The sequence below is a fragment of the Puma concolor genome, chromosome D1 (assembly GCF_028749965.1).
Source record: "Puma concolor isolate L17-30 chromosome D1, mPumCon1.1.hap2, whole genome shotgun sequence".
NCBI classification, from domain to species: domain Eukaryota; kingdom Metazoa; phylum Chordata; class Mammalia; order Carnivora; family Felidae; genus Puma; species Puma concolor.
The window spans coordinates 51,159,632-51,169,545 of record NC_141676.1 but is presented as its reverse complement, the minus strand read 5'-3'; the positions used below and the strand labels follow the sequence as shown (position 1 = coordinate 51,169,545).

The window sequence follows — 9,914 nt, the reverse complement described above, 5'->3', positions numbered from 1 at the left end:
CTTTCTTTACTCTGAAAGCTGAGCTTTTTCCACTCAGATGATAACACCCACATTTCTTCCAGGCCTATTTAAATTTTTGGTAACAGTAGGACAGAATTATAAGTGAACACTCCCAGTTGCTTAACTTACTCCACCCTATTAACATGGGGACTTTCCACCAAGGAAAATCTAAATGTATACTTAAGCCTCAAACCAAGTGCAACGGCTACTCCGAGGCAAACATGGTAAGTCAGAGCACCCACTGACTCACAGTTCAGTGAAAGAATCGACAAACCTGTATGATTCCTGGTTGTGGTAGAACAAAAAATATGAACGGTTTTGAGTTATGCCTCTGATGCCCTTACTAGTCACCACCCTTAGATCCAAATGTTACCAAGATTCTTGCCCACCCAGACAATGCTCTTTCTTAAAGTTTGTCCCCAGCTGAATGCATGAATCATATGTGCACCTTCCCTTAATACGAGTCCTTCCTAAAAACTGCAATGAAATCTCATGACTCAGATTCTTCAAGATGCCTTCCCCTTCAGAATCTCACTGGAGACTATCCGCTAGTTTTAGATCTAGAACTTCTTTTCCAGTTGGGCTGAGGAATGGGGCACAGTGTAAGTTCTGGCTCAAAAGTGCCATGGCCCACTTTTCCTCAGCTCTGTCAGTGTTGGCTTCTCTCCTCACCTTCCCCCTGCTAGGCATTTGCTCTGACAAGATGTACAATGTCACCTGCATTTCTGCAAGAACAGCCTTTAGGAGGCCTAGCTTTTCCCACATCCAGATATTTAATTCCTGTAATTGGCCTATTTGGGAATGAGAAATCCTTAGAAAAAAACAATTCTTGATAAAAAGGACACTGATTATCATTTGAACTGGAACCAAACATGAGATGTGACGGAACAGGAAGTAGTTCAGTTGACTCTTGCTTTGTTCCTTTCTCCAGCCCTCTTGGTCACTACATAGGGGAGCAGTCCTAGGGAATCTCAAAATAGAAGTCCGGTTTCTTAGTGTCAGGGTAACCTGCTTGTGATCAGATATGGCATTTGCAAAATCATGGACTACTTCAATTACCAAATCAAACTTCTGTTTCAGTCTATGCCCTCTATAGCCTGGAAATTTTCTCCTCTAACCAGAATGAAAAGCCATATATTTACCTGCTGTAAGTTACTTAAAATGGCAAAATTTGACTAGGAATGGCCACTAGAACCATGTCTCTAGGTCTGACACAAACACATTTCTCTTCCAGCCTCCTCCTCTTGTGTGGTGAGTTAATAAACTTGGGAAATGCCCGGAGACAGCAAATGCACTTTCCAGTCGGAGAACACTCTCACATTAGCTCTGCCTTGCTTTGAGTGCCAACATTGAGGGCAATGTTCTTTGCAGCAATAGTTTACAGAATGTACCAAATCACTACAATTAATGACCTAGAGGGCCAGGATCCAAAAACCGGAAAACTGCCTCTGGCCATATCAGGTGTGCTGATTGCCCCAATTTCAATCCAGAGGGGAATGGGGAAGGGAGAGAGAAAGGGAGGGAGGTCTATGGAGCCATTAGAACATTTAGTTGCTGACCTGGCTTTGCATATGATTTTATTCCTTAATTTGGTTCAACAGGAAGTATATAGCCATAGGGAAAATGAAGACTGCTTTTTTCTTCCATTGTCTGTTGTGATAAATATGCTAGCCAAGGCCACCTTTTCTTTGCAAGCAAAAAATGTCTCATATGTGCAACCTGGTCCTACAATCTGCATAATCTTACCTTGTCCCCTAAAACACATTCCCTGGGCACCCACCCCAGCCACAATTTCAAGGCCACCCCACTGCATATGCCCTGCCAAGGGCAGAAAGGCTGTCTCCAAGTATCACACCGAAGGTTCTGGACTTGAGAGTCATCCTGAGTACATGCACCAAAGCATCATAACCCAGGCCATCATTATATTACCAGGATGATTCAGGGATTTAATTCCCAAGGGTGGTTTCAATCAAATGTAAAATATCTCATAGAAACTCTGTATATACCGTTCCCTTGGTACCCAGGAAGCTCTGGAATAACAAGACATAACAGACTCATTACATTTTATAAATACTCATAGGTTTGCCGGTGCGGAACATAGAAACCAAGTCTTCCAGTCAGACATGAAGAAGTCTGTTTGTCTCACTGGAAATACTCGAGGTGGATGCTTCCAGAAGGTTGGAAACCCTGACTGACTGCCCGATAGGTGCTCGGTACGTTGTATTCATTTCCAAGGCTGCTATAGTAAAAGCAAGGCAGTGAAGAGAAGGGTTTTAGTTCTGGGATTGTGAAGAGTACAGGGCTTTAGGACAGGTATGCTTTCCTTCTGTCGGAGAAGCCAATGGGAGAGGATTGGTTGACTCTTAGGAAAGCTGGGATTTTTTGTCAGTGTATCATTCTATGAGGAAACCATAGGATAGACCTGATAAACTCATGAAACCTCTGAAATTGCATGGAGGATGTTGTCTGAGTGAAACTTTCCTAGGATCAGATACTTAGTTTTTACCAGATTCTCAAAGTAGTTCATGTGCCCCTCCCTTCCCAGGGGCTAAGAAGATTTCTTAGGTCATTCAACAAAGTTACTTGAATTACTCAAATAATGAGTGGTAAAACACAAACCAATACTTTGAATCATCAGACATTGAATATATTAAACACAATAAATGTTATATATACATATATCCTAAGGGAATCATAAATGGGGACGCAGTATAGTTTAGGCTGAGGGCTCTAGAATCAGCCTACCTGGTTTCAAATCCTGGCTCATCTACTTTCTCTACTTTGTGAATTTGGAAAAAACTAATGAATATTTCTGTGTCTCAGTTTCCTCATTAGGAAAATGGGGAAATGATAATGACATATTTAATAAAATAATGTGTAAAATTGAATGATTCTTGGCACATGAAAAAGTATTTAATCACTGGTTATTTTCACCAAATTTGAGAGTAGTTAAATCAGAATCCTCAGTATTTTATTATATTTATTTTTTGATTTGGATGTTTTATTTTTGAGAGAGACAGAGTATGAGTGGGGGAGGGGTAGAGAGAGAGGGAGACATAGAATCCGAAGCAGGCTACAGGTGCTGAGCCATCAGCACAGAGCCCAACACAGAGCTTGAACTCATGAACCATGAGATTATGACCTGAGCCCGTGTCAGACGCTTAGCGGACTGAGCCACCCAGGTGCTCCATTAGTGTTTTATTTCTTAAAGGGACCATACGTTTTCTCTTAGGTAGAAAATTACAGGTCAAATATTTTTTATGAGAAATTTATTATTTTGTTTTTCCCTGAATTTATCATAAGGTCTAGTTATATTCTGAGAACTAATAGGCTAAACAATGATGTTATCAGTAAGCCTCAAACTTAATTGTCCAGGAAGAAAGTCAGAGTATGTACTGGGTTGAAAACTGTTAAAAAAAAGCATTCAATTAGAGGTCTTTTGGATGCAAAAAAAAAAAATTCCATAGGATAAATGATGAATAAATATATGGCTATTCAAAAAGAAAAATTTTTAAATCTAGAAATTAGAATGCATGAACCACGTTTTAGAAACTTCATAGGCAAATGTGCAATTATATCAATGATAGCTAACATAGGAAAAATATTCTATCACACAAGAGCTGTTGAAAAAAGCCAGAGTCCATCTACTGGCTCTTTGGGTTCTTCCAGACTTACTAAACTGCTTTGCGTCACAGCTGAAGTGAGAACGGTCACACTTTAAATGGAGGCGGAAAGTCTTGACTGATTCTAGAAATCTGCAAGAATGTCTTCCTGCCTTTAGATGGCACGGAATCCAGAAGAACAAACATTTTACTGAGCAAGATTGCTTATGGGCAACAACGTGGATGGAGCTGGAGGGTATTATGCTAAGTGAAATAAGTCTGTCAGAGAAAGACAGATATCATGTTTTCACTCATATGTGGAACTTGAGAAACTTGACAGAAGACTACAAGGGAAGGGAAGGGGAAAAAACAGTTTGAAACAGAGAGGGAGGCAAACCCATAAGAAGCTCTTAAATACAGAGAACAAACTGAGGGTTGATGGGGGCGGGGGGGAGAAAGGGTAATGGGCATTGAGGAGGGCACTTGTTGGGATGAGTGCTGGGTATTGTATGTAAGCAATGAATCACAGGAATCTACCCCTGAAACCAAGGACACACTGTATACACTGTATTTTAGCTAACTTGACAATAAATCATATTTTTAAAAAATTGCTTATGTGTAACTCCAGAAGATCTCCATGTCTGGTTTTGCTTTAAGCTCTTAATGAGAGAAGCAAAACCACAACCAAACAGGCCCTGTCTACCATAAATACACCAGGAGTGCTAGAAAGGCCATATTAAAAGACCCCTTACTATTTCCTGATATGAGCTGACCTGAACATCTTCAGGCATCTAAGACTGCTGCTCCTTTCCCCAAACCTTAAAGATACAATTTTCCCAAAGGTCTGTCTTTGAACCTTCTGTTACCTTTTTCCTTATCCCTGAACCATCTCACTGATTCCCTAGCTTTTACCATCCTCTGTCCATTGATGACTCCCAAATCAATGTCACCAGCTGTGTCTGTGAGATAGCCATCCACAATCCTCTCAGTTTGAATTCAACCTCCTTCCCTCCTACTCCACTCCTAGCCCAGACTTTCTGTTCCTACTAAAAGCACCACCTCACAGTGACTTGTTATAAATACAGTGGGAAATCTTTTTATCTTCCCCTTAATATGTTCTCAATATTATTGGTGCATGTGTGTGTGTGTGTATTTAAATTGTGTCAGATCACCTTAGATAAAAGATAAAATTTAATTAAACTACCAATTATCAGGTTACCAATATCCTGGTCTTTCAGACTTAAAACTTGAATCCCAGTTAATTGCCAAGTGACACAGACTCTGCCTTTGGGCTATCTCTCCTTCCTAACATCCTAGCTGGTATCCCTCTGACTATTCTCTCCCTTCAACCCATCCTGCACATGCTCCCACAGTAACTCCCTAAAAGTTGAACACTGGCCAAGTCATTCTACTGCTCAGATGTTCACTGTGTCCACATTCACTACAGATCTAGTCATTAAAATCTCCCTGACATGGGAAGCTCTGAACAATATGGCACCCCCTACCCCCCTCCAGTTTGTTTCTCACTACTCTCTTTCAGATGTACTTTTCTTAACAGAAGGGATGCGCAGTCTCCCAAACATGCTCTGAGCTGCTCTGACTCAACCCCCCTCCTAAAATGCTCTCCTTGAATCTATCTTTCACCTTTTGAGGTTCTTTCCATTTTCCAGTCACCACCTCAGTTCATTTCAAGGCTTCCCACTCCCTATAGGATACAGACCAAACTCCTTAAAATGAGTGAGACCGTCAATTATCTAGCCCACACATGCGTTTACTTATAGGCAAACCTATAAGTTTGGTTACCCTTAGAGCCAAAGAAAAGAGACACTGCCTTGATCACATTCTTTAGGGAAATTCTGGGCCTCTTCCTACTGTACCACACTCCAGTGGACAAGGCCAAAGGGATGTGCCCACACAGCATTCATCCTATCCACCCCTTCTAGACCATCTTCCAGGTAACAGGACCCTAAAATTCCTTGCCCAGATGGCCTTCAACTTATTTCCAGAGTCTACAAGAGTCACTTTCCAAGATCACCCTTGTAAGGGTAAACCACAGTGCTGATATTCACATGCTTAGGCCTTAGGGGTAACCAAGGGATGGCTATTTGCAGGGGTGTGAACAGATGCACACACGTGTGACTGTGCACATGTGAGCTGGAGACAAGTTCTCCCACCACCTCATTCCAGCATGGAATTCTGAGGATTCCATCATCCAGGTTATTATGAGGGTATATTTGTTGAGGAGGAAATCTAGAACATATCTTATTAATTTGCTATTTTCATTTTTAACTTTTTCTTATTAAGGCATAGATATGTGAGCCCCCATTTGTTATTCTTGCCCTGGGCTCTTCCAGTGTCAAAGGTGGGCTTGCTCCTGGGGAGTCAGTTTTTTAACCACACCAAATATGTGCAGTTCTTTAAAGCCTTGTCTTTCTCAAACATCAGTTATATTACATAGGCTATGCTGTATGTCTATATACCTGGGGGTCTCCTTGCACTTTTAGAGCATGCTTTAAAAGGTTGAAAGGTAATACTCTGGAAGTACTAGCCAATACAAGTTGAAAAGTGAAAAAAATGAGAGATGCTCTACAGAAATGAGGGAAGAAGTTCATATCCTTTTCATATTATATGAATCTATATTTGAAAACCCAAAAGAATCAACTAAGAACTATTTTTAAATGATAGGAAACTATGGTAAAGAAGATAGTTATAAAATCAATTTTTCAAAAATTGGTAGTTTTTCCATATGTAAACAGTACTTAAATAAACCGCAAAGTGAAAAAAAAGCTTCATTTACAATAGTTAATAAAATAAAACATTCATGAATAGACTTTAAAGAACAATATAAGATATTTATCTGGAAAGTTTAAAGAAAACTCTAAGGAAAGACTATTTAGGGACGTCATTAATAAATACATACATTCCTTAGTTATAGAAGTTTTGATTGTAAAGCTGTCAATTCTCAGCAAATTAACATATCGATTCAATGCAATAGCACTCTAAGTGAAAACAGGATTTTTTTTTTTTTTTGGAACTTGATAAAATAATGCCAAAGTTCATCTTGAAAATATACGTGTGAAATAGCCAGAAATTGTATTACCAGATATTAAAATTAAATTTATAGCTTCGGATTTAAATGTTTGGTCCTTGTTCTAGAAGAGAGGACAAAGAAAAAGAATCAGAAATTGACCCAAGTACTTATGAATGGTTTACTGTACATTAAGGCTGGAGTTTTAAATCAGCAGAATCAACCAGAAAATTGTTTCACTAACCAACGGCCTTAGGACAGACACCCAGCTAGCTATTTGGGGAAATAGGTAAAATGAGTTGACTAGCTCATTCTTTATATCAAACTTAAACTCTGGATAAAGCAAAGATAATGATGTAAAAATGAAATCCGTAAAGCCCTAGAATAGAGCAAGAGATCATTTTTTAAAATAAGTTTAAATAGAGAAAAATGTATCTAACTATGTCACAAAGATCAGAATTCAAAAAGCAGATCGATAAAGTTGACAAAAACCCTTTAAAATTTACTGCGTAGCGGAAAGAAAAAAAAATACCATACCAATGTTAAGTGACAAACTAAGAATTAATTTGCAATACATGTAGCAAACAAATGGCTAATCTCCTTAATAAACAAAGAGGCCCTGTAAATAAAATGCTTAGAAGATCAAGAACCTAATAGTAAAATTAGCAAAGGAACTGAACTGACCGGTCATGAAAAAGAAATACGCATGCAAATAATTGTTTGAGAAAATGCTAATCCCTACTCATCATTTTTAAAAATCAAGAGGACCTGAGTTGCCCAGTATTCACCATCATGGGGGCAAAGGTTTAAAATTTGATAAGATTTTGGGTTGGTGGGAAAATCGGCATTCTTGTACAACATTTTTGGGAGTGTAACTTGGTGCAACTTACGGAGGTCAATTGGTCAATTTCCATCAAAAAAGAAAGTGAATGAATTCTGACCCTCTGAGTGAGCAGAGTAAAGCCCCATGACTAATGACAGCCTTTAGCCACTGGAATTGTGAAGCCAAATTTTTGTCATCTGGTACTGGAACAAAGAGGTAAGAACCTTTTTGTTTAGTCTAATCATTTTCAAGCCATGTTTCTTTTTTTTTTTTTTTCCAACAAGAGAGAGAACAAAATGGCAAGAGGCAACCGTACCACAGTGACAGAATTTGTCCTTATGGGATTCACAGAGTGTCCTGAGCTGCAGCTTCCCCTTTTTGTGGTATTCCTGGTAATTTATCTCATCACCCTAGTAGGAAACTTTGGCATGATCCTACTCATCAAGGTGGATCCAAGGCTCCACACCCCCATGTACTATTTCCTCAGCCACCTGGCTTTCATCGATGTTTGCTACTCATCTTCCATTGGGCCCAAGATGCTACAAAATTTATTGGCAAAGAAAAAAACCATCTCCTTTTCAGGCTGTTTTGCCCAGCTGTACTTCTCCAGTGCTTTTGCCACTACTGAATGCTTCCTCTTGGCCACAATGGCCTATGACCGCTACGTGGCTATCTGCAACCCCCTGATTTACCCAGCCGTTATGACTCAGCGGATCTGCAAGGAGTTGGTGATAGGCGTCTATACCTACGGCTTCCTGAACTCCGTAATACAAACAGTTCTGACTTTTCAGTTGTCTTTCTGCGACTCCAATATCATCCACCATTTCTACTGCGCTGACCCTCCTCTCCTTGCCCTCTCCTGCTCTGACACCCGCACCAAAGAGAAGCTGCTCTTGATCTTCTCTGCAGTGAATCTCAGTGGATCCTTCCTGACGGTCCTCATCTCCTACATTTGCATCCTCCTTTCCATTATAAAAATTCAGTCTTCTGCAGGCAAGTGCAAAGCCTTTTCCACCTGTGCCTCCCACCTCACTGTGGTCATTGTCTTCTATGGAACGCTGTTTTTCATGTACATGCAGCAACCCAAAGCAGGGAATTCATGGAAGTACAACAAAGTGGTCTCTGTGTTTTATAGTCTTGTCATTCCCCTGCTCAACCCCCTGATCTATACCCTGAGGAACACAGAAGTAAAGGACACCCTGCAAAAGATGCTAGAAGGCAAAGAGCCATAGTGAGTGAGTTGTCATAAGGTAGCATTGGGGAAGTGTGATACTCTGACATAGTATAACCAACATGATGGAAATTTAGCAGCCCATTCCCATTCACATCAATCCAATTTGCATGTTTTTAAGAGCAAATGTACTGGGCCACTTGCTTGATGTAGTAATATTGAATCCAACCAATTATCGTGGACTAATCAGAATTGATTTACAAGCTATACTGTTAACAGCTACTTCTTTTGTATGTTGAATGTGAAGTGACTTATTACCAATTACATAATAATATGAGTTCTAAAATTTAAAGGATCCTAAGAAGCAATATTCTGGGTAAAACTATAAATTAATGAACCTAAGTACAAAATCCATACATGAATATCTATAGTGTTAGAAATATTTTCCAGCTTAACACACTGTTTTGTAGCAAATCACTTGTTAGTCTTAAATATATTTCTTCATAATGTATTACTATAGATCATGGTTAAGTTTCAAGACCAGGTTGCAAGAAGCTTATTTATTCTAAATGTAGTTGAAATACTACATGCTTACAATGAACAATAGAAATAATAGTATTATAGTAAGAATAAGTGGAGAGGAGAACAGAAAAACCATGAATCAGTGAAATATGGGGAAACTGGGGGAATATGGGGAAATCAGTGAAATTGTTTGTTTAATTAGAAGAGATAAGGTTTGGGGCATCTGGGTGGCTCAGTCATTAAGCGTCAGGCTTCAGCTCAGGTCATGATCTCATGGTGTGTGAATTAGAGCCCTGCATCAGGCTCTGTGCTGACTTCCCAGAGCCTACTTTAGATTCTCTGTCTCCTTCTCTGTCTGCCCACCCCCCACCCGACCCCCTGCCGCTTATGCTAGAATATGTGCACTTATACACTCTCTCTCTCTCAAAGATAGATAAACTTGGAAAAAAAAGAGATAATGTTTAGGCTACTTTCAGAGATGCTATAAGTGGTCATTTATTCAATATCTAGGGCTTAATTTTTCTAGTCTCTGGAAACCACAGCTACAGTGATTTTACAGGGCAGAGGAGGGAGTCCTACCTGAGTTCAAGAAAGGGAAAGAGAGAGAGTCTCCTAAGGTACCAGGCCAGAGTATGCATGTTTCTGAGAAATAAAATTATTGTCTTAAATAATTTGAATAATCTAGAGAAATACTTTAGTTTTGCAACATTTTCCATGTTCTTTATTTCTGTTTTTGCAGATCTGACAGTCCAATTTCCTTAGAGTTGA

The 9,914-nt window shown here is 39.5% G+C and overlaps 1 protein-coding gene across 1 annotated transcript; it reads left to right on the top strand.

Annotated features, from left to right (window-relative positions):
* The first annotated feature begins 7,743 nt into the window (after positions 1-7,743).
* Positions 7,744-8,756, top strand: LOC112865656 (olfactory receptor 5M5-like). Its single transcript, XM_025928744.2, has one exon. The coding sequence runs from the start codon at positions 7,750-7,752 to the stop codon at positions 8,683-8,685; it is 936 nt and encodes a 311-aa protein (XP_025784529.2). The 5' UTR covers positions 7,744-7,749; the 3' UTR covers positions 8,686-8,756.
* The last annotated feature ends 1,158 nt before the right edge of the window (positions 8,757-9,914 follow it).

Excerpts from the sequence above, each read along its gene's own strand:
- LOC112865656 (XM_025928744.2), top strand. The coding sequence starts at position 7,750 with ATGGCAAGAGGCAACCGTACCACAGTGACAGAATTTGTCCTTATGGGA.